This window comes from Euprymna scolopes, chromosome 10, assembly GCF_053919585.1.
Source record: "Euprymna scolopes isolate OS-2025 chromosome 10, ASM5391958v1, whole genome shotgun sequence".
NCBI classification, from domain to species: Eukaryota; Metazoa; Mollusca; class Cephalopoda; order Sepiida; family Sepiolidae; genus Euprymna; species Euprymna scolopes.
This window is the reverse complement of record NC_136491.1, coordinates 19,953,336-19,978,995: the sequence shown is the minus strand read 5'-3', so window position 1 is coordinate 19,978,995 and position 25,660 is coordinate 19,953,336. Positions and strand designations below refer to the sequence as shown.

The window sequence follows — 25,660 nt, the reverse complement described above, 5'->3', positions numbered from 1 at the left end:
AATTTCTGGACCTACTAAGTTCAACATATCACAGACTTATCATTTGCATAATTCAACTTATTACTGGAAAATACACAATTATAAAAGGGGATTATACTATATAACAGTGAAAATGAACAAGAAGCTTTAACTTATTAAATAGGCTACAAGAATCATCAGCTGTTTACTACATAGCTGTTTCAGAGATATAAAAACAGGACGACTGTTAAATTCAAAGCTCATAGGTGGAAAATACTACAATCTATATATCTATAAAAGTGAAAATGTGTGTGTGTGTCTGTCTGTGTACATTTTCCTACCAAATAACTCTGTCAATTTTCGGTCTAGAGACTTGAGATTTGGCATAAGGAGTATTGAGATTTGGGAAAATCTTTTTAATCGGTTTTCGGACAGAAATTTGGCTGTCAAGGGGTCAAAGTTCAACGATTTGACCTTTGAAAACTCTACCAAACTCCTCCACCAATTTTGAGTCTAAACACTTGAAATTTTAGATGTAGGTTACTAGGACATGGATCAAACTTTTTAATTTGATTTGAGTTACAAAAAATAAATGTTAAGGGTCAAAATTGGTGTCAAAGTTTTAAAAAGTTTTACCTCTGCAGTCTACTAAATTACTCAGCCAATTTCTGGTCTAAATACTTGAAATTTTACATAAAGGGTATTCAGAGATGGGGCAAGCTTTTTAATCGGATTGGGTCGAAAATTTGAGCTGCTAAGAAGTTAAAGTTCAAAAGATTTGACCGTAGCAGTATCTAGCAAACTACTCAGCCAATTTTGGGTCTAAACTTTTGAAATTTTTACATAACAGGTATTCAGACATGCGGCAAGCATTTTAATCAGTTTTGGGGTGAGAATTTGGCTGCCAAAAGGTCAAGGACCTCTGCGGTCTCTATGAAATTACTCAGACAAATTTTAATCTAAACATTTGAAATCTTACATAAAGTGTATTCACACATAGAGCAAGTTATGAACAGTATATAGGGCCCTAACAAAGCTGGGCTGAACTGCTAGTATATAATAAATATAATAATACTATTTAAGCATTACTCAAGAACTATATATATATATATATATATATAGATATATATATATATATATATATATATATATACACACACACACACACTTTCCTACTCTTATGTTAATTAGGCCAATTGCAGTGCGAATATAAAAGTTTTATGCTCCTAGTAGATCTTGTATTTCTTCTGAGGATTTCATTATCGGGATTACTTTCCTCTCCTTCTTCCTTTCCCTGGGAAATTTATGCTGTAATCAGTCGTGTTCTTATTATTTGATCTTTATCTGAATTTTCAACTGATTATGGCTCGCTTGATAAGGCATTATTTCCTCTTTTGACATTTCATTTTGTACACGCGGTTCTAATAAATCATTAATTATTAATAATCATGAAATTGTAGAAATTTCTTCATCATTTTGCTCTTCATATTCACCTTATTTGATTGGCATGGGTTGATACACTGACTCCCTCCATTTTTCTCCATTTAATATAGCTGTATTGAGGCTTTTTCGCATGATAGCTTCTGCCCTTTCTGCAGTTGTTTTATTTTTTGTTTTATTTTTTTGTACCATATTTTTTTCACTTATCGAATATGACATCATTAATAGAGTTCTAATTTGCCTTGCCATCGAAGTTAATGGGCTTTATAGTCTTCTGACATGTGGTATTCTGCGATAGTTTAAAAGAAGCTCTGGTAAAATAAAACTTCTATTTTTTTTTTTTTTTATTTGCTGAGAACATGTTCATGGTTCCATTTTACAGTCTGCATCATTCTTTCGGCTAACCCATTTGATTGAAAGAGATAGGGTGGAATCTTATATGGTTTATACTCTATTTTTTTTTTTCAACCATAAACCATAAATCTGTTTTATTATAAAACCTTTCTTGCCCAAAAAACGAATTACTTTAGGCCAACCTGGAAAAAAGTCTACTAATACAAAGTGATTGCTAGAAAAACAGGAAATTTGTCAAACGATAATTTATTTTACGAAGAATAACTTTGATAAAGTTTTTCAAAGACTAATATCATCATACACTCACAAATGCTGAAAATGTCGTTTGTGTATATTGAAGAAGTGAATAAGCAAAATGCAACAAAATTTGAACAAAATAAAATTTAGACAATAAATTTTACAACTTAAAATTTCCTGCTTTTCTAGCAACCACCATATATTAATAAAAGTCTTATTCCAGTTATGTACGCATAATCCATATACATGCGATTCCATGACACCAATTTTCTGAACCATGAATATAAAATAATCTGTGTAAAATTTGGTTAATTCTTTAACATTTCTTGCATCTTTTTATACATTCCTTAGCATCTTGCAAATATCCTGGCCATTTTTAATTTTAACTCTTTTTTGTGCACCCACTATTCCACTAGAGTTTTCTGTGTACTATCAATAAAAGTGCTCATACGAAAAAAGTCTAGAAACTTATTAATGGCATCTTGTAGTCTGCATAAAATTTTGTTCATTCTTTACATTTCTTGAATCTTTTTTTATACATTCATCAGCATCTTGTGAATATCTTATACCATTATGTTTCGGATTTTAATCCTTTTTACTGCAGCCACTATTCCACAGTGTATATTATTATGTACACTCTTTACAAATCCATTTTCTATAGTTAATTTATGTCATTTTTTTACTTTGTAAAGTTTTTCTAGCTTGGAAAAATTTCCCATACATTTTTTTTTCTTATTCTACATCTTATCCTATTAAGCATTGGATCCTCTTGTGTTTTCGTGGTTATTCTATTTAAAGACAAAACATTAATCTCTATTCAATGTAAAAATGCGTCTTCAAATCTTTATTCTGTTTCATCGCTTGACTCCTTGTGAAATCACAACCTTTATAATGCATCTACGTGTAGAATAGAATTTCCATTGACATATTCAAAGTGAAATGCCACCAATCTCATTGTCCATTCTACTGCTGCTGCTGATGATGATGTTGTGATTTTAGGAACATCTTTTCTAGGATTGAATATAAACTCGAATGGCATATGATCATTTCTCAAAAGAATTTTTTTTTCCAATTAAAAATTGTCAAACTCTAATCATTGTCAACATAATAGCTAACGTTTTCTCTTCTATATTTGAATAATTAAATTCAGTGTTTACCAATCTTCTTAAATATATTATTGAATGTCCTTCTTGTGATAATATTTTAGATATTAAATGTTCACTTGAATCTGTAGTTAACATAATGTCCTTTCTTTTGATAAAAATTTTCATTATTCATTTCTTTGTCATAATTAATTTTAATCAAAAGCCTTTTGTTGTTTCTCTGACCAGATAAATTTCACCTTATTTTTAATTTGCAAGCGATTAGGGTTAGGTCAATATTGTCGCTACCAGAGGAGCAAACAAGAGCTGGTGAGAAATGTATTGTTGTAGACTCCACGGCACAGGCACACTAGCATAAGACGACCTAGATCCACGTACATCCAGCAAATTGCATATGACGCCAACTGTGATCCTGAAGATTTGATGCAGCTTATGGAATACAGGGAACTCTGGAGAGACATTGGTCCAGGCAAGGAGCCCAACTAAATAGATATAGAAATACTGCCTGCAGAAATTTACTAACCCAAAAATGATTCAAGTATTTTGTTTATTTGTAGACAGAGATATTTTTAGTATTTTTTTTTCAATTAAAGTTAGATCTGGAAATCTTTGGACATGAAATAACTTAAAAATTATATTTTACTAATATTGTTTACTCATTTCTTTTCATCCATTGTCATTCCAACATTTCTGAATTAATTGAAGATGATGTTGGTTTTCTTTGTTAATGAGTTTGTTTATTCAATTTCTTAAAACCATCCAATGCATGCCAGTAGGTTTGTTTGATTTGGTTTAGTTGTTTTGTTTTACAGCATATCAACTCTTTTCGGGTTATTTAATGCTGAATCCAGTTATTTTGGAAATAGTATTCACATTGCGTCCAGTTATTTTGTAGAAGGTTTTTATTCTTCAAACTCTTTGTATCTTCAATTGCTAGTTTGTAATGTTTGGTTTGGTTGTTTTATAGTGGATTTTATCGTTTTTGTTCTCTGCTCTGTAGAACATGAATGAGTTTCACAATGTAAGAGGGAAAAGGGTTACAGTATTAATGTTTGGTGCATTTTAACTTAGGAAACGAGTTAGGAAGCAGGGGAGACAGAAAGAGAAAGGAGGATGGGAAGTGGGGAAAAGGTGGGTTGTTGTTTTTGTTTTTGCAGAATATAATTAAGTTTTTACTTAAATAAATTCAAACATCTTTCAGTAACTCATTCTGGCTGGCCGATTTTATTTTCAAACTTCGCCTCAGGGCTTCGGGTTCGATCCTACCAACTTTTACCCGCCCCCCCCCCCCCGGTTTCTTTTTTAACAGCACACACACACCTACAAACACCCGGGCAACGCCGGGTACCCCCGCTAGTTATTTTATAATTAATTGTTTTAAGAATTAAAAACTTTAAAATATTTTTTTTAATTTTTAATTAGAGAAACAATATGAAAATATAATCTCGCTCGTTGACGACTGGGTGTTATTGTTGTTTGTTTTTGTGTTGTGTTTAAAAAAAAAGTTATTTTTAAGTTATTTTTTTAAATTCAAATGAAATTTTCTTTTAATAATTTTTATTTCAATTTTATTCAAAAAAAAAAAATATCTTCATTTACTGAATTAATTTTAAAAATATTAAAAAAAAAACTTTGCCTGTAACGATGAAGCACTAATTTTACGCCAGAACAGTCAAGCCGAAATAGAGATGCTGAACTGACTACGTCAAAACGTACTAAACCCAGATGTGTATAATATGATGGAGCTGTATATAAGTTTTAAAGTGTTCTTTTTCATTTCACTTCCCACAGTCAAAGGCATAGAGGTGTGGGTGAGGGTTAGGGTTAGGGTGAGGGTTAGATATATATTCTTGGATCTTTAAAGGTCTCTGGAGAACTCTTCCTGATTATTCCCTCATTCTTATAGGGATTTCTAAGTTTGCATTGGCTTGTTAAATTTTAGGTTTAAAATGATTTCATCACCTCCCTGTGAAAACTAACTTGCTTTTGAAAGCAGAAGAAAGAGGGTGGCTGTTAAAGCCAGTCGTTTTTTGGTGTTTATTTAAATTGCATCTTCATTCACCAGAAGACATTTTCTTCGGTCCTGGATATGACCTTAAATTATATCTGATGGCGAGGCCCCAACTTGCAGGCTTTGGGAAGCGTGGAGCCACCCTTTAATTGCCATTGCTCCCAGGTCCACTCTGACCTGGAGTGGTAGTACCTGTTAGGGTCCCAACTTTAGGTTAAATAGAAACCAACTTAAAAAAAACAAATATACTCTATTAAAAAATTGTTTTTCAAAATCACTGGATTCGGCATTAAATAATCTGAAAAGGGTTCATATGCCATAAAACAAAAACAAACAAACTGTTGTGTCTGCACAAATAATTAACAAGAACACGAAAATAAAGGTATACAATAATATATCAGGAGGAAAAGTTATATGCATATTTACATGTCTTCAGATATACTTCAGTTGGAGATATTCCAGCAGGTGGCGTGTTACATGTCTTACTGGAGGCAGCATAGGCGTCTTGCCTGTTTGGCGGTTGTTGCCGGACTCCCCCGGTATTGGTGATTGATACCTTTATATATCTCACCCACCTATGTTAATTAGTAGGCGTCTCCACAACACAAACATTTTCTTCATTTCCAACCAAACAGGTCCTGGATATGACCTTAAACTATATCCGATGGTGAGGCCCCAGCTTGCGGGCTTTGGGGAGTGTGGAGCCACCCTTTAATTGCCATTGCTCCTAGGTCCACTCTGACCCGGAGTGGTAGTACTTGTTAGGGTCCCAACTATAGGTTAAATAGAAACCGACGTGAAAACAACAAATATATTCTATTATTAAAAAAAATTTTCTTCAAAATCTTTGGATTCGGCATTAAATAACCTGAAAAGGGCTGATATGACGTAAACCAACCAAAAATATTTCGGAAAGCCATCTGCTTGGATGTTAAATTGTCTATTATCAATCCACAAAATACAATAAGTTTTTACTATAGATATTTCTTATATTTTATTTAATACAAATATTACGTTTTCTTCATGCCTTGTCTATTTTTGTTCTCTCCATTTTATTTCTGCATTTTACCAACTTTGGAAACTAAGTATTCTTTTGCCAAAATCATTTCGAAGATGGACATTAATTAATGATTCAGGTTTTAAATATATTTTGCTTTTAGCATTCCCAAAACAGTGGGCAGAACAAAAATGATAAATAAAATATGACTTAAATTATTTTGATGGAAAAAAAAAAAAGTTTAAAAAAATATTTAATAGTTAAATAGATAGATCTGTGAAAAAAACAAACCTTGGACCAAAGCTTTGCCCAACCGAACACGGCTTGTATTCTTGTTTCATGGCTTCATTAACAGGAATGCGACCTGAAGCTGCAAAGTGAGTTATGCTAATCACGGATTGAACCTTTGGATATAACCTGCAAAATAAATAAAATATTTTACATTTATAAACTCAGTACTTAATGAAACATCATTTTGTAGATTATATCATAATTTTCATCATCGTCATCATCATCATATTACTATTGTTTTGTTTTTTCCACTAGGAGTAGCCAAATAGGTCATCATCTGCACTAATTCAATAATTATTGATAGAAGTGGAGAGCACTGGCAGTCTGGGGAGACTTGTCACTCAGATTCTAGGGAAAAACACAAATTATTGCCATTGCTGGTGGTGGCTAGTTTGAGAATTCCTAGTGAATTAATAATAATAACAATAATATTGAAGAAGAAGAAGTAGTAGTAGTAGTAGTAGTAGTAGTAGTAGTAGTAGTAGTAGTAGTAGTAGTAATAATAATAATGATAATCACCACCACCACAGAGTGAAGAGCAAGGAGACAGAGAAGCAGAACTGGCCAAAGAGCTCAAAGGAATATAGAAAATGAAGAAAGCCAAGATAACACCACTAAATAGTAGGAGCAAGGAGGAAGGGGGGGGGGGCAGTGACAGTAGAGCACAAAGTTGTAGCACTTCTTCTGAAGCCAAGCCTGGGTCTCTTTGGACTTGTGGGCCGACGTCAAGTCCTGCTGCCACACCCAGGGTCTGCCAGCAGTCACCTGATTGCACTTCAGCACATCCACTTTGGTGTTAACTTTCAAGCCAACTTCGAGGATGTGAGGTGGCATGATGCGACCCTCACTTGAAACCACACCAAAAACCATAACCGTGGATCGTCCAATGCATTTAGCTGTGCCCTGAAATGTTGAACCATCCACATTTGCATTTTGAGGGTGCTGGCAATGGTCCTGTTGTCATAACTTGGATCAGTAGAGAGCAGGAGTTGTACAGTGGCGCATCTCTGATTTCACTCATTGAGCATTGTTTCACTTTCAGACATATAGAAGGCTCCTATCGCTCTTGGGATTTGTACACAATTGCCCAACTATTAGATGGTCTGCGATAAAAAATCAGTTTTCATCAAATGGAAATGGAATCATGTCGCCTTTTCTATGGCAAAAATTTTATCATTCCAACCTGTATGGGATCAGTTATGCTTGAGGCACCCCAGAACAAGCAATAACCGAAGGGACTCATTTTAATTTAACACTGTTTTCTTTTACTTTCAGTTGAATTATAAAGAAAACATTGCCTTTATGGGTTCTTTTTTATTATAGTTTAGAAAAAAACTGTTATAATGTTATTGCGTTTTGTTATGTAAACTTTGGCAATTTATAAGGATATATTTTGAATTACTTTTATGAAACAAATGAAACAAATTTAAACAAAAACATTCAGATAAGTGGATGTTTATTTCTTATCCAGATTTATTTAAAAGAAAAGAGGTGGAGAGACTTATGTTAAACATTCTTTGACAAGCATAATCTATATATCTATAAAAGTGAGAATTTGTGTGTGTGTGTGTGTGTGTGTGTGTGTGTGTGTGTGTGTGTGTGTGTGAGAGGACACTTCTCAACCTATATGCTCCACGAATTTTTTATCTAAAAACTTGAAATTTGGTATATAGGGTATTCAGACATGTGGAAAACTTTTTTAATCGACTTTCATCCAGAAAAAAAGGGCTGCTAAGGAGGTCAAATTGAAAAGTTGGTACACGGGGGGGTCATCAGATTTATATCTATTTGTCAACTGTTTCATGAATGCACATGTGCGAATCGTTCACATAACAGATTACTTATGTTAAGAATAAGTAGGTTTGAAAACACTTTTTTAAGATCGTGTCAAACTGGCCTTATGGTTATCGTACTTAACTCCCTGGCTTAAGATTTTGATTTCCAAAAGAGTATTTTTTTTTTTTTACTTACAAAAAATGAACTGTTTAGAAAAACCGTAATACAGTAAAACTCCTTTAATTTGAACTTCCTCTCATTTGGACTTCCTCTTATTTGTACTTCTTCTAAACCTGGACTTTCTCCAAACTTGAACTGTCTTGTCATTGAAATTGTATTAGCATATTTGATGTGGAGTTGCAGTAAAACTGTTTACATGGTTTAGTCAGATATTGCACAGAAATGTTAATATTGGTACTATGTAATTAATGTAGATTAGCTATTGATAATTAATTCACACTAACTGTAACTTTTTTTCAGATTGCTATATTTAAAATAGTGTAAAACAACCCATCACAATGGCTTCCAACTCTAAAATCAGAGAATACATCTGGTCTAGAAAAAATTCTTGAAACCAAACGGTTACCGACTGTTCTTAAATCACTTAATGCAAATGATGTTGAAATATGGGTGCAACAAGATGAGGAAACTACTGATCAATATCTTAAAGGCAGTAATGGTGATGAAAATAGCAACAGCTCCCATTCTCTTGACCCTAATGTAAATAACCAAGAACACTCTGATGAAGCAATATCATGGGATGATGCAGAAAAGTCTATGGAGACGGTTATAAAATTTCTAGAAAAAAGTCCTTACTTTAGTGACAACTATGTTTTGCAAGCAATGTCACTCCGAAGAGATATAATCATAAAGAAGCTACAGAACCAAGAAATTGTAGATTTTCGTGATTGCTTACGGAATACAATGGTAGCGCCTGAGAGCTAAATCGATGAAAATAGAAACTGCAATGAGACTCATTCAATGAATAAATTAAAAAAAACTGTATTTTACATAAATGTATGATTTCTGTAGATGATAACTTAGGTAATGAATACCTAACAAGTAAGAGTAGATTTAATTTATTTTCGATGTTTTTGTTCCTGGTAATAATATTTAACAATTCTTACTTGCAATATATCGTAAACTCAACTTAATATATACTTGAAGTATCATATAGCAATGAATTTCATTTACTATTTCTTAATTCTTAGAAAATTAAAGTTAACTGCAGCACATTTTTTTTTTATCAGGAAACTTGAACAGCATCCTCTAATTTGAACGAAGCGGATGTTCAAATTATAGGAGTTATACTCTACTTGCATACACATATCTCAGTTTTTTTTGTTTTTTTTTACTTCATTTTTTTACAAGAGTTTAATACCTACAGCATTTCTGTTTATAATCAATAAGAATTCTACATTAATTAAAATATAATATTTATGCATATTTTACAACTGGGCAACGCCGGGCAGCCTGCTAGTCTATAATATAAAGGACAGTTGCTGTCTGTGTATGTATGTATGCATGCATATTCGGTAAAAGTAAAAAACGATAAAACAAATACCCACAATGTTGGTATTTTCTTTATCGGTGCTGCCCTGGATTAATAATATCCAAAATTAAGAAAAAAAATGATTCATTCTTTGACCCTAAAGATTTTGTCAGAGAGGAGGGATCAGTTTTCCTGCAAGATTAGGCACTGAGTGAAGGGAAATAACACTGATTTTTTTGATCAAGGAGTTAATTCCCTTATGCTGACTTATATTCATCCTTATTTTCAATCCTCTTATAATATTCATCATTATTTTCAATCGTCTTATGATATTCATCATCAAATAGATACTTTCACTTACCTTCCGCGTAAATTCACATCTTTAAAATACATGGATGACACAAACTTCTCTGCTCTCTCCAGCGTTGTTCTTTTGTGCTTCATCACTGAATGTTCCATTATTTGAATTTTGTGCTGGCTTTAAATTGTTGGGATGCTGTTTCAAAAAAAAAAATTTCAGAGAATTTTAACCTTTGTCTTTGCAAAATATTTTTTGTTTAATGCATAAATCTTCAAGCAACCTTTTCTGTTTTTTTTAATAAATGCTTTTTTTTTTCTGTTTACTTTTATTTTTTTATTATTCTAACAATTTTTTTTAAAATGCAAATATTCAAATTCAAAGCGCAATAGTTAAATACACAAAATAAAATTAACAATGAATGAAGAAAAAAATTTCAAGTTTGCAGAGTCAAAGACGGTGGTTTTAAAAGGAGTTGGAATCAGACTAGTAAGCATAGTCAGAGTCGTTTGTTTTTTTGTTTTTTAATTTCTGAAGAATTAAGTCTGATTATTTGAAAACTTTAAAATAAGGAGTCGGAGACATATTTTTGGAATCCTAGAGCTTATAATCAATATTTATAACTTCTGATTTGACAATATACTTTTTCAAATAATAAATTGCAAAAATTACTTAAAAGTTGTTCCATACAAGTAATTTTTGTTAAAACTCCTGTCTACAAACAACCTGGTACTCTTGTGGGAGTAACAAACACCAGAAGTTAACTTATGCATTAAAATTGCATAATTATGTCTCTCTTCACATGTCTCATATTTCATCAATTAATCAGATGACATGAAGACACTATCACCAGCAGCTAGTTCAATTCTTCCTCACTATATAGGGGGGAGGGGACAACATGATAATATCAGAGCTATCCGGAAAACTGACTTTGGTGAAAATCGAGGAATCAGCTGATCATCTCTGTCTCTGCGCATAGTATGCAAAGTGTGTCAGGTATACAAAACCATAAATCAACAGAATGAACATTTTTTCTGGACTATTTTTTTGTGTATTCTGGGCCAAACCTTCCTTGCCTTTGTATGCAACTGCTCAACTTTGCTGCTCTTCGTGTCTGGGATAAAATCTGCAATCCTGAGGCACGATCTTTGTGAGCTTTATAAAGAAGTCTGACTCACTTAACAACAACAACAATCACCAGCAGTCCATCACCTCCTTAATGCCAAACTTTCTGACTGACAGTACGGATTTAGGCAAACTCACTCTACTGCGGATTTAGGCAAACCGGCTCTACTACAGATTTAGGCAAACCCACTCTACTGCGGATTTATGTAAACCACTCTACTGCAGATTTAGGCAAACCCACTCTACTGCAGATTTAGGTAAATCCGTTCTACTGTGGATTTAGGTTAACCCACTCTACTGCGGATATCTTAACACATTTACCATTCACTGGACAAAGCTGGTGAAACTAAAGGCATTGATAAGGTCTTGCATAAAAGTCTTCTCATAAAACTTAATTAATATGATATTACTGGACGAATATTTAATAGAATCAGATTCTTCTTAGACAAAAGCAAAGTTCAAGTTGTTCTTAATGGCCATACATTCAAACAACTTGACATTAATGTGTTAGTACCTGAGAGGTCAAGCCATGGATCTTTTTTTTTTTTTGCACTTCAGACTTCAAACATACTGGTAATATAAAGGGTTACTCTTTAGGATTGTATCTAACGAATACTTAATAGAATCAGATCTTTCTCAGACAAAAGAAAGATCTAGTTTGTCTTTGATGGCTGTACATCATTAATCACATTGATGCGGGTATTCTAGAAGTTTATTATTATTTCTGATTTTTATAAACGACCTTCCTAATGTAATCGTGTCCAAAAGGAGGATATTTGCTGACAACACCATACTCTAATCTCCATATGTGAGAAAAAAGATTGTGCAAATATCCCAGGCAGTGGCTGAAACCTTAGAAAATGACCTCCAGCCAAACGGGGACATAAATGGATGGTAACTTTTAATGCTACTAAGACAAAAGTTTTTCCCTTTAACAATTATAAGAAACCATTTTTATCAATAATTGCTATGGACAATTGAGATCCATCATTCAAATTCATTTGCTTAACATTCACAGGTAACATGAATTGGAACAAATACATTGACGTCATTGTCAAGGCTGCTGCAAATAAGATGGGCTCCCTCTACCGGTCTAGAAAAACTTCTCACACCTACCAGTATCCTCTATTCCTACAAAGCCACCATTCACTCATGCATAGAGTATTGTTGTCACATCTGTGCTTGTGCACCAACCACTTCTCTCTCTCTCTCTCTCTCTCTCTCTCTCTCTCTCTCTCTCTCACACACACACACAGATAAGGTTCCACACTGTCTACAAAGCACCATCCTCTGTCCCATCACCATAGTATTGTATCCCTATGTTTAAGTTTACAAGTATTTTCATGGAATGTACTTCGATGAATTTTCTGCCCTATTGCTCCTTTGATCTAAATACCACCCATCAGTCAACAAAATTCCACTGCTTCATTGTAGATGTCTTAAAATACCAAGAGGCTTTCTACTCTAATAGCTTTTTTCCTCAAATAATTATTGCGATCAGGGATCAATATGTGAGATGATTTTTTGTTTTTGTTTTCATTAACAAGATCATTGAATTTTTGTAGTTTTAACATTGTTTCAATTTTACAGTTTATTTACTTTACACTTAGTTTAATCAAGTAGTTTTTTTGGTTTTTTTTCTTTTACAGAGGAAAATCAAATTTTAACGAGATCGATCGTATCCCAGCCACTTCATCTTTTTCGTACTCAGTCAATGAAGGGGAAATTCTTACAGACTGAGGCAATTTAAACTTTTATCTCAACCCAGATTGCCCTTTTCGGGAGAACTGGAGGTACTTGTACAGTTTAATGAGGATATTTAAAAAATGAAAATATTGCAAAAAAAAGTTATATTGTATGTACTCGTTATGGAATGAAGTTTTCTTTAAAAAACCTCACTCAATTTGATCAAGTAGTTTGTTTTTTTTTACAGAGGAAAATCAAATTTTAATGAGATCGATCGAGTCACGGCCATCTTGCTTATTTCGCGAACGAGGGGGGATGCCTTTAAACGAAAAAGGGATTAACAAAGGACAAAATAAAAAAGGGATTAAAGAAGGACTTAGAAACTTTGTAAAATAAGTGGAAAAAAAATATATTTATCTACATATTTTTTCTACCCATGTTTCAAAATAATCATGTAAAATTTTGACAAACTTTAAGTGGTGATTGGAGTTATCTCTCTTGTCACCTCCCTTCTCCTGGTCTGCAAAATCAGCAAGATACGATCGATCTCACTGCAATTTGTTTTTCCTCTATAAAAAACAAAAACAAAAAAACAAACTAATTGATCAAATTAAGTGTATTTTTGTTCAGAGAACTTAATTCCATAACGGGTACATACAATATGATTTTTTTTTCAATATTTCCATTTTTTAATGTCTTGATTAAACTAAGCAAGTACCAATCGTTTTTTTTAAATTATATTTTCTTACACAGACTTTTTGTTGACACTCCAATTCAAAAAATGTTTCAGAAAAAAATCCAATGTTGCTTTAATTCGGAAAAATGTTTCATTTTAATTATTTATTTGTTGGAAAAAAACAAAAACAAAAAAAAAAAAACAATTTTACTTTTACTTCATAGAAATCCAATGTTGCCTTCATTACAAAATTGGGTGAACGTACAGGAGTGAGGGCCCCCCCCCCCACTACCAAATAGGCACCAGCTATAATGTTGAATGCAGCACTTGCAGGGACCGTTCATTAAACAAAAAAACGCGTGTGTGTACGGTCCCATTTTACTTATGTTTTTTATCTAAAAAACGGATTGTAGTTAGAATTTGTTTTTTAATATGCAATTTTCGAGTTTCATTATCCGGCATATATACAATTTCTAAATTAACAGGAAAATTGGTGCAAGTCCAGATTAGCACTTGTGGCACAATTGTGTACCTACTTGACACAGAATGAAGATGGTTGTCGAATCGAGTTTTCATTTCAATGTCATCAGTTTTTTCTCATATCAAAAAACAGTAGAAATTTTATTTTCTTGAATAAAAAAAACCTACTCGACAAGAACACAACTGTTTTTGTTTTGATAATTATTTTTATTCAGAAATAAAAAAAAAATTTTTTCAATTATTCAAAACATGTTTTTTCCCAAAACTTGTTGGGAACTTTTTTTCGATTGTCATATTTATCACAAACATGCTCTAAAAACTTTTCAAAATTATCTAGTATTTTTCCGCTTTTCATGTCATAAGACTCTCCATATGAAAATAAACTGGAATCTTAGGAAGATATCAATCATACTAGTTACTATAGGTGCCACAAGGCTTATGAAGAAGAACCTGAAATCCTACCTAACTAGTATTCCTGGTGAACCAAGTGCAAAAGAGATCCAGACAATTGCACTTAAGGGAACAGGGAGGATATTAAAAAGAGCTCTCGGTTGGTTTCAATAAAAAGCAGAGGAATGTTGGCAGCTGATTTGGCTGCCTCATACCCAGCATTACAATCTTCAAAGAAAGAAAATTAAAAAAAAAAACTCATTGACATAAGATCATTTCATTTCTCCTACTGATCCCAATATGTTCTTTTGACTTCTTTTAATAGGAGACCAGTAGGCCTCAATATTGTTGGTGCAAACACCAGTAAGCGGATCCACAAAATGTTTGGAATGGTTTACAGTTCCCTGCACATATCTCAGGTTTGTCAAATTGTTATAGCTCCTCCACTGGTCTGTATAAATAGTTGAACCAGGAGCAACACATTGCAGAATAACACATTCCAGTGTTGTGACTGAGCAGTCCAGTATTTGCTGCAAGAAACCTACTTTTTCGGTTTGATCATAGAACCTTATGACCCATACTTGTGTGAAGACTCTACCAACATGGTTCTTTCTTTTAAATAACAGACTTTCGTCTATTTGTATTATATATCCCGGACCACCTAGCATCTTCCTGTTTTTAATCATTTTTGTAGTACATATATCTCGGTAATATTGACACCACTGAATGGCCACTTGACATGTAATTCCGTTCAAAGTTACTGAACTTGTCACAGGTAGATGAGAAACAAAATCAAACATTACTTGTAATAATATTGATAAAGTAAGTTTTGAATTTTCAAAAAAGTTTCCATTTCTTATAGAATTTCTCTTTTTACATTTACAACCTCTCAAGCAAACGTTATCATTTTTTGCTGATGAATATGCCTGAATGGACATGGCATGCCAATATGAACACAACTTGTTCGGTGCAATTAATCGTTTGGATTGAGTATACCGTAAAGCTGAATCCCCATAAAAATTTTGGAATAAATCCAATTTGGGGGTTTCTGAAGAAGTAGCCATTAATTCCAAATAACTTCTTTAAAGCAAGGGTTTGCAGTTTTTTTTTTGTTTTTTTTTGTGTGTGTGTGTGTGTGTGTGTGTGTGTGTGTGTGTGTGTGTGTGTGTGTGTGCGTGCGTGTGTGTGTGTGACGTTGGTGGTATTATTTAGTTTCTCTTGGGGTTGATGTTGGCAACTGGTGTACCTTAGTGGTTATTAACATTCGGTAGTGGCAACTTTAGTGAGTCAGTCTGAACTGTCATATTTCGTCAGTTAAGCCATTCTCATTGGTTCTGTGATTTCTGTGAAATCCCTATTATCTACTGTATTTATTATCATTTTTTTTTTTACATGGAAGTCACCACTTATCAAGGCCCAGAGGCTACTCGGGGATAAGGGTTATTGCGTGTACACTAATCAATGGGACAATATCGGAGTAATTGTTAGTAATGGAGATCTGATAAAATGTCTTACTTAAGGAGGCGGTTCATCAGGAACCTGTTTATGTTGGACTTGAAGACATCAGGTGGAAAACAGGCAAATGGGAGAGAGTTCCACAGGCGTGCAAAGAAGCTTTGTTCATGGAATCTACGTTTTGATTTAGGCACAGATAAAGAATGGGGAAAATTACTAACACTGGTTTCAGCTAGACGGGTGTTTATCGTGAAAGATTGGCGAGGGAGGATCAGAGATTGGAGCTCAGACGAGCACTTCCCATGGAAATAATGATAAAACAACGACAGGCTCGCAACATCCCTTCTGTGGGAGAGAGGTTGCAGGGGAAAGAAAAGGGCATCCCCCACTACTATATTTATTAGCAGGGGGGGGTATCTACTTAAGGTATCCCTAATATGTATGTGATGTGATAGGATCGAAATTTCAGTAGCCACCAAATGAGACTTGTAACTGTTAGCATTTTGCAATTTTGGTGCCGGGGGAGAGGGTGTATGGGCACAAGTTCAAACATTTAAAAACAATTAGAAACACTTCAAACATTGGGGAAGGCACAACACCACCTCCACCTCTCTATCACCTCCCTCCCCCAATGTAAACAGAATTTTTGTGAAATGTTCAATGATATTGTACTCAGTAAATGTCGGTGCGTTACTTACGGAAAAATGGTTAATTAAACTGCCAAAGCACCTGTTAAACTACACAAGTTCTATAATTCAATACCCCCCCCCAAAAAAAAGAAGGAAAAACATCACCTGTTAAAAACTACACGAGTTATATAATTAAATACCTCCTCCCCAAAAAAAAAGAACGAAAAACATAAAAATATGTTTTTGTAAACTCGTGAAAACTTTTTTTAGATCAAAAAAGCATTAAAAACTACATAACATAAAAAAATATTAACCACATTTTTTTTTGAAAACTTTCTTCATATTTTAAATGTCCGCTAAAAATTCCTCTACGATGTGATAAGTCACTTCACTACGCACGTGAGCACGTGAACGCATCATGTAAGAAAACCACTACTTAAGGCGGTGAAATGGCGCAAAATAGTCCCAGGATCTAGGGGTTCGTACCGTGCAAACAGTAAATTTGCAACGGGTTTGATTATAAGATTCTTTGTCAGCGACCTCGAATACCCCTAAAACAACAAATTAGAGTGGTCGGTGTTCTGTTGTAGCGTAAGGAACATTTACCTAAAACAAACATATAATAACAAAATAATCCGAAAAGCGCAAAGTTCAAATCAAATTTAAAAAAAAAAAAAGGCCGCACAGGCCAAAATTCTTTCCTTTTTTTTTTTAGATAAAAAACGTAAGTAAAATAGGGCCGTGGTACACACATGCATTTTTTGTTCAACAAACGGTCCCTGCAGTGCAACGCTGCGTTCAACATGGTAGCCGGCACGGTACTAGTGCAGAGAGTGATCCGGACGTAAATAATAACGTTATTATTTAAAAAGCCATTCTTAACATGGGGAGGGGAGGGTGTTTTGTACCTATTCTATACTTCAACCTTACAATTGAATAAAAAAACATATCATAAAACTTTAATTAAATGCGATTTAAAAACTTTAATTAAATACGATTTTAAAAAAATAGCGCGGATCACTCTCTGCACTAGCATCGCCGGCACCTATTGGGCAATGGGGCCCTCATTCGTATACGTTCGCCAAAATTGTGTTATTAAAATTATATTTTCTTCTTATTTTTAAATAAATGTTTGGTACTACTACAGTTTATTGCCGAAAATGGAGACGCCATTTTTTTCGGGCACCTGTCGTCAGAATCAGAGTGAAAAATCAGTATTTTAAACTATAACCGAAGCATGAAATAAATAACAAAAAACAAAAAAAACAAAAAACTAATTACTACGTGCCCCAGCGTAGTATAAACACTCCCAACCTCCCCATGTTAAGAACAGCTTTCGAGGTTGGGGGGGGTGAGTTATTCCGATACACTAGGGCACATAGTAATTAGTTATTTCCGGAAGTAATCATTATCTAGTTTAATTTTTTAATTTTTTTTTTATTTCATCCTTCGGGCATATTTTAAAATACTGATGTCTCCCTCTGATTCTGGTAACAGGTGCCCGAAAAAATGGCGTCTTCATTTTCGGCGATAAACTGTAGTACTACACTTTTTGTTCCGAAACATTTTTGGAATTAAAGTAAACACTTTATTCACTGTAACGAATTATAGTTTTAATTTTGGTGCTTTATGTATTTTTGGTACCGCGACCGCGCTATTTTTAAATAGTTTTTTCAGGTTAAATTCAAGTTTTACGATATCTTTTTTTTATTATTAAATTGTTAGGTGGAAGCACAGAATAATTACAAAATACCTTTCCCTCCCCATGTTAAGAATGACTTTCGAAATAATAACGTTATTATTTCAGCGCGGTACCAAAAACACACAAGTACCTTAATTTTTATTTATTTATTCATTCATTCATTTATTTATTTTTGCGGCACCCGTTGAAGGGCCAAGAATATATTAGTTTTAATTTTTAAATTAATAAACAATTTGAATGGAGAGAAGTAAGTTCCACCTGGCGACTGTTTAGTGAAATGTGCCAAAAAAAAAAAAAAATGGTCGGCGTCTGTTTAATACAAAAGTACAATACTTTTTTTCATACTGCATAATGGACACTTCATGGGGAACGTGAACACTGCGTAAACATTGTTTTAATGATTGCTTCCCGAAATGAGCAAACGGTTTTCTTTCACTTTCTTCGTGCATATCTCATACACTTTTTTTTTTTAATCGAGTGTGTATTTATTTCTTGGAGTAAATTTGATTCATACCTTTATTTCATTTTATTTTTATTATATTTTCTTTACTAAATATAATTTATTTGCTCGGGCCCGATGTACATTTATGTGCATATATATATGTATAAAAAATACCAGCGGTGGTTGCCGTTATGTTTTGAGAAAAATAGAAAAACCGAATGAAATTATTAAAATAATCAACGTTTCGTCCTTATTTCAGAGGACATCTTCAGGATATTGAAGTAAAAATGCAAGAAAAGAAAAAGTCATAGATCATACGAAAAAGAGAACAGTTTTTGAATCCTACCCATGTCGGGAAGGACAAACATATGTGTGCGTATGGAAAGGTTGGGTTGTTCGATGTCTATATATACACTTTTAAAAATGCGTTAAAATAAATATGTACATTTTTTTTTCCTTCTTCCTCCTGTAAACTTATTCATTTTGTTGAAATATTTAAGGAAAAACGGTTAGCCAGGATCTGTTTTGATATTTTGTTCTTTGATTATTATTTTCCCTATGCTAGGGGTTAAATGGTAGAAGCCTTTTCTTTGCGTAATAGTATTAGTATTTAATATTAGTGCTGATTCTAAAAGTCTTCTTTTAGCTCTATCTATCACGTATTTAATAATTTTCGCTTGATCTAAATTAAATGAGTGATCGTGTTCTGCACAATGGCAAAAGAGTGCATTTAGGGCGTTACCATTCCTTATATCTCTTCTGTGTTCGTAAAGTCTTAATTTCAATTTTCGCTGTGTTTCACCTATATACGCTTGTTGACAGTTGTTACATGGGATGGAATATATACCGGCATCGGATGTGAGGGTTATGGGAGAGTGCTTGGTAGTTTTTAATGTCTGTTTTATTGTTGTGGAAGTAGTTTGTATCAAGTGAAAACCAAGTCTATTAAGAGTGTCGTAGATTTTTGTATTTTTAGTGTGGGTGGGTATGAAAATATGTCTGTTTAATAGTGAGGTATTTGTTTTATTTTTCTGTCTGTTTATGTTATAGTGTATTTTCGTAGCTTTTTTCTTTGCGTAAGAAATGAAATAGGATGGATACTGTAGTTTTCTTAAAACATTCGTAATATATTGAAATTCATCATTAAGATATTGGGGACTGCATATTCTAAAGGCACGCAAGAAAAAACAATAATCATGCCAGTCTTTATTTTATCATTGTGGTGCGAGTAGTAATGAATATAATCGTTTTTGTGTGTGGTCTTTCTATGTACTTTGAAACTCAGATCGGTTTCTGATCTGATGAGGAGTATGTCTAGAAAAGCTAGGGAGTGGTCTTGTTCGGATTCATGTGTAAATTTTATAGATGGCTCCACTGAATTTAATTTATTTCTAATTTGTTCTATTTGTGTGTTTTTAGGGAGAAAAATAAGAATGTCATCTATTTATCTAAAATATGTGGAGTTGTTAGGAAGTCTGTGTTTAAAAGATACAAACAACTTCCACAATAAAACAGACATTAAAAACTACCAAGCACTCTCCCAAAACCCTCACATCCGACGCCGGTATATATTCCATCCCATGTAACAACTGTCAACAAGCGTACATAGGTGAAACACAGCGAAAAAGGAATGGCAACGCTCTAAATGCACTCTTTTGCCATTGTGCAGTACACGACCACTTATTTAATTTAGATCAAGCGAAAATTATTAAATACGTGATAGATAGAGCTAAAAGAAGACTTTTAGAATCAGCACTAATATTAAATACTAATAGTATTACACAAAGAAAAGGCTTCTACCATTTAACCCCTAGCATAGGGAAAATAATAATCAAAGAACAAAATATCAAAACAGATCCTGGCTAACCGTTTTTTCTTAAATATTTCAACAAAATGAATAAGTTTACAGGAAAAAAAAAAATGTATATATTTATTTTAACGCATTTTTAAAAGTGTATATATAGACATCGAACAACCCAACCTTCCCATACGCACACATGTTTTGTCCTTCCCGACATGGGTAGGATTCAAAAACTGTTCTCTTTTTCGTATGATCTATGACTTTTTCTTTTCTTGCATTTTTACTTCAATATCCTGAAGATGTCCTCTGAAATAAGGACGAAACGTTGATTATTTTAATAATTTCATTCGGTTTTTCTATTTTTCTCAAAACATATATATATATATATATATATATATATATATATATATATATATATATGTTTGACTCATCTAAAATTTCAAGTGTTTAGACACAAAATTGGCAGAGGAGTTTGATAGAGTCTGCAAAGGTCAACTCTTTCAACTTTGACATCTTGGCAGCCAAATTTTCGCTCAATTAAGAAGCTTGCTGCAGTAGGTGTGTCAGAAACTAACCTTACGAATGCGTGAAATATATTGAATAATTCGACCCCCTGTCTTTCCAAGCTTATAACTACTCGAAAAATGTAAATCAAACCCTAATTTTTTTTTTTTCGATTAAAGGAGCAAGGACCAATGTTTCATTAAAAACAAACAAACAAACAAACAAAAAACCCAAAAAAACCAATGTGGTCTAAAAAAAAAAAAGGTTTTAAACTTCGGACTTTACAGGTAAATTTCTAAAAAACACTACTTTTTTGTTTTAAATTTGAATATATTATTTATTGATCTTTTATCTTCAATTTGATATATAAAACTTTGGTGCGTAAATTAATTATTTACTTTTTAATAGACATTTCAAAATTGGGTGGGGCGTGAATTAATTCGATCCCCTGTTTTTCCAAGCTCGAAACTCAAAAATGTAATTCAAACCCTAATGGGTTTTTGTTTTGTTTTTTTTTTCAATTAAAAGAGCAAGGACCAAGGTTTCATTTAAAAAAAAAAAAAAAAAAAAAAAAATTTTTCTCTCAGACTTTACAGGTAAATTTCTAAAAAAACACTACTTTTTTGTTTTAAATTTGAATATATTATTTATTGATCTTTTATCTTCAATTTGTGATACATAAAACTTTGGTGAGTAAATTAATTATTTACTTTTTAATAGACATTTCAAAATGGGGGCGTGAATTAAAAAAAAACGTTTGTCTAAAATATTATATTCAGTTTATTGGAAAGAGCATAAAATTTCACATTGACCCTGAAAATATCGTAAAAATTGAATCAATAGAAAAATTGATAGATTTTTAAAGTTTTAAAAATTGAAAAATATTGAGTTCGTAAAATTCATTACTGTTCTTTAAAAAATAAAAAAAAAATATTTCTATTACTTTTAAAACAACTTTAATAGTTTATTTTGGAAGTATAATCCATAAAGAAAATAAACAACCCACTTTTAAAAGAGAAATTACGAGTTTTTTATATTTTATTCGCAGTTTCGTGTTAGGGGTATCAAAAATTCCCCAAAGATTCTGATACACCTATAATGGCTGCAGTCTGAATACCCTTTTATGTAAAATTTTAAATGTTTAGATCTAAAATTGGCTCAATAGTTTGCTAGAAACTGCAATGGTAAAATCTTTTGAACTTTGACTCTTTAGCAGCCAAATTTTCGGCCAAAAACCGATTAAAAAACTTGCCCTATGTCTGGATACACTTTATGTAAAATTGCAAATGCTTAGATCAAAAATTGTCTGAGTACTTCTGTAGAGATCGCAGAGGTCAATTGTTTTTTTGTTTTCTTTTAACTTTGACCCCAATTTTGACCTCCTTAACATTTATTTTTGGGGGGCTCAAATCAAATTAAAAAGTTTGATCCATGTCCAAGTAACCTATATCTAAAATTTCAAGTGTTTGGACCCAAAATTGGGGGAGGAGTTTGGTAGAGTTTTCAAAGGTCAAATCGTTGAACTTTGACCACTTGACAGCCAAATTTCTGGCCGAAAACTGATTAAAAAGATTTTCCCAAATCTCAATACCCCTTATGTCACATGTCGAGTCTGTGGACTGAAAATTAACAGAATAGTTTGGCAGGGAAATGTACACACGCAGACAATTTCACTGTTAAGATTTATTTTTTCAAACATGTTCAAATAATGCTTTTGACCTTTTTGGTGCGGGGGGGGGGGGCCCAAATAGTACTTTAAAAAATTTTCGTGATTAAATAATCTAATGAAAACCTTTTGTGCATGCGCTTTCAGGGAGCAGTCATTAAAAAAAAAAAAAACACGTTTACGTAGGGCCCACGTTCCCCGCGAAGTATCTCAAAATGCTCAATTACATTTTAATCCATTTTTTTAAATTATTTTTTATTTTATTTAATTATTATTTATTTATTTATTTTCTACTTGCGCAGTTTACGGGCCGTGCTGCTTGCTGCTGAGTGCTGCTGCTCTGCTGAAATAACGATGTTATTATTTAGAAACCCATTTTTAACGGGGGGGGTACTATTATGTACTTCACCTACCAATTTAATAAACAAAATATACCGTAAAAATTGAAATTAACTTAAAAATCCTATCTAAAAAAATAGTACGGACTGTAAACTGCACAAGTGTATTCACGTGGCGTTTAAAAGCCGGTTTTTATTTGTTTACTTTCGAAAATAAAAATCGCGCTAATAAATTTCTTATTTAAAGCATAAAAATAAAAACTAGCTCGACATAATACAAATATACGACTGGGAAGAAGAAAAAACAATAATTAGAAATGTTTTACTTTAAAACATATATACCTTATTTTAAAGTTTCCTATATAAATTTACGAGGGTAAAAAGAAAAAAAACAAAGTTTTTGTTTTCGTTTGAGAAAAATAATCTACGTCACGTGATTGGCTAATTTGACGTGGTTTTCTTACATGCAATTTGATTGGTCAAAATTATCGGTAAAATGTCTCGTGTTATGAAATTCCCTTTTTAACCTTTACCCCTCGCTTAGTGAATGGAAAACAAAAAGTGTGCTTTTCACCTTTGCACGTCAACACACTTGAAATATCTCGATTTTTAAATTTAGACTTCAGCGAATCACTTTGCTATGATAAATTTAACGTAAAATAATTAACAATTACTTAACCACATAGTGTAAGATGGAACGAGTAACCACTTTTTGTTTGCATTTCCAAAATTGCCGCTATACGAAAATCAATTTTGGGCGCTTCTACACTATTAGGACGAAATTTCGGAAATCGTAAAACTGAATTTCACATGAAAACAATGGTATCTACGTATTCCTCGTATTTTTAAGATGATTATATCCAAAAATTACGAAAATCGATAAGGTAGAAAATTAATTATTAAAGAAAATAAAAATAAAATATGAAGACACTGAGTTCAAATGGAAGGTAATTTTCCGTTTCGATTTAAACAAGATGGCCGCAGTTTTTCACTTGCTAACACGATTAAAGTTGTTTTTTTTCAATAATTCAGTAATATGCAGGTAATTTCGACTGCATAATTTGTAAGCTACCATTGTAATTTATTAGAATTGAAAAAAATCAGTAGAAACCATTGTTTTTATCTAAAAACTCCATTTATCGACTACAAATTTTCCTCCTAATAGTGTAAGAAGCGCCCAATTTTTTTTAACTTTTTTTAGTACTAGAAGTATATTTAAATTTTTTAAAAGTATATATATTGTGTTACCACTCCATTTTATTTTATCGTAATTGCCATTCTGGACTTGGGTTTAGTGTTGGGATTGAAGTGTATATATATATATATATATATATATATATATATATATATATATATATATATATATAATTTAGTTCTGCTTGTTTGCTGAGAAAAATATTGAGCGGGTAACAAATTGGCCTTCGGGACAAGATCACAGTGTAGTATCTGTTCTTCAGATGCTGCACTTCAATTTCTTGTTCTCTGTCAGTGGAGGAGAAACCCTTCACGACTGAGACAATTTTTATTTTTGTTCCTTTTCTCCACGTTAAAAAACGACCCTGGTGTCTAACTCTGTCCCGTGGGGAGGCATTGTAAATAGGAACAATACAAAAAGTCTTTAATATATTGGACATAGTTACTTCCCTTACACCACTAATTCTAATGGGAGTAATTATGGCTCTTTATAACCAAAGATCGTAGCTGTTTTCCCGGTGTTTGTAGTATAAATAAAGAGAGCGTGGGTTTATATTCAAGCTAAGTTTTCCAATAAGTACACATTAATTGACGACGAAGCATGAATAATGCGGAGGAATAATATGAAAACAAAAACAAAACAAAAAAAAAAAAACAGTGAAAACCCACAACCCAACGAACTAGAGTAAAAAGTTGCTGCGTCATCGAGGAACGGATAAAATGGCATTGCTAGACACAACATTAAAGACTGGAACAGTGCGGAAGAGGAATGGTCTCACTATATTGAAAGGGTAAAGTTCTTTTTTGATGCCGATAATGTGTTGAGTGAAGGTCATAAGCGTACTATTTTTTTTTTTTTTTTTTTTTTTTTGGTTATTGGTGCCAAACATTATGCTATCCTCAGGGGTTTAACCGAAAACAAACCTGAGCAGAAAACGTTTGAAGAACTGTACTCTGATGGAGAGACACATTAGCCCCCCCCCCCCCAACGAGATATATGAACGTTTTTTGTTCAACACGAGGGAGAAACAATAAAGCGAGTCTATCAGTGAATACTGAATATGTGGTCGCACCTGCAAAAAATGTCCGAGCATTGCAACTTCGAAGAAAAAGTAAATGGACACATACGTGATCGTTTGGTTGTGGGAGTTAAGGGCAAGAAGATACAGGAGTGCTTGTTTGGCGAAAGGTTGCTAACTTTGGACAAGACCATTGAAATAGCAGTGTTCATGGAATCTGCAAGGAAATATTCCAAGTTAATGCTGGGAGCACCAACGAGTGAAAGTGAAACATCCGTTCACATGTTACCATTGAAAAGAGAATGTTATCGTTGTGGAAGCACTGCCCACCAGGCGGACAAGTGTCAGTTTAAAAACAAAGAATGTTTTAAATGTTAGTGGGTCGGACATACTCATCAGAAATGTAGACAAGAAGAAGAAAGCAAGTGCTCTGGTTCAACAATACATGGGAAGGAAAGAAGGATGGTGAACAATGTGGAAAAAAATTGTTGGGCAGAAGAAATGAAAATAAATATTGGAAAACTACATTTGCATACAATGGCTACACTTTGGACACTAGTGGAACTATTAATTAACCAAGAGAGGATGGTCATGGA

The 25,660-nt window shown here is 33.0% G+C and overlaps 1 protein-coding gene across 2 annotated transcripts in view; it reads right to left on the bottom strand.

Moving 5' to 3' along the window:
* LOC145285839 (alpha-mannosidase 2C1-like) overlaps positions 1 to 25,384 on the bottom strand; it is a 166,111-nt gene extending 140,727 nt beyond the window's left edge. The window contains exons 1-3 of one of the 2 annotated variants that reach the window (XM_080134279.1): positions 25,174 to 25,384; positions 10,021 to 10,155; positions 6,392 to 6,517 (exon numbers count right to left, since the gene is read on the bottom strand). In XM_080134279.1, the coding sequence (XP_079990405.1) occupies positions 6,392 to 6,517; positions 10,021 to 10,118 (224 nt within the window). In that variant the 5' untranslated portion in view covers positions 10,119 to 10,155; positions 25,174 to 25,384. Of the gene's footprint in view, positions 1 to 6,391; positions 6,518 to 10,020; positions 10,156 to 23,193; positions 23,276 to 25,173 lie in introns of those variants that run through there. The other variant, XM_080134278.1, reaches the window with a different exon arrangement.
* Between the last annotated feature and the right edge of the window lie 276 nt (positions 25,385 to 25,660).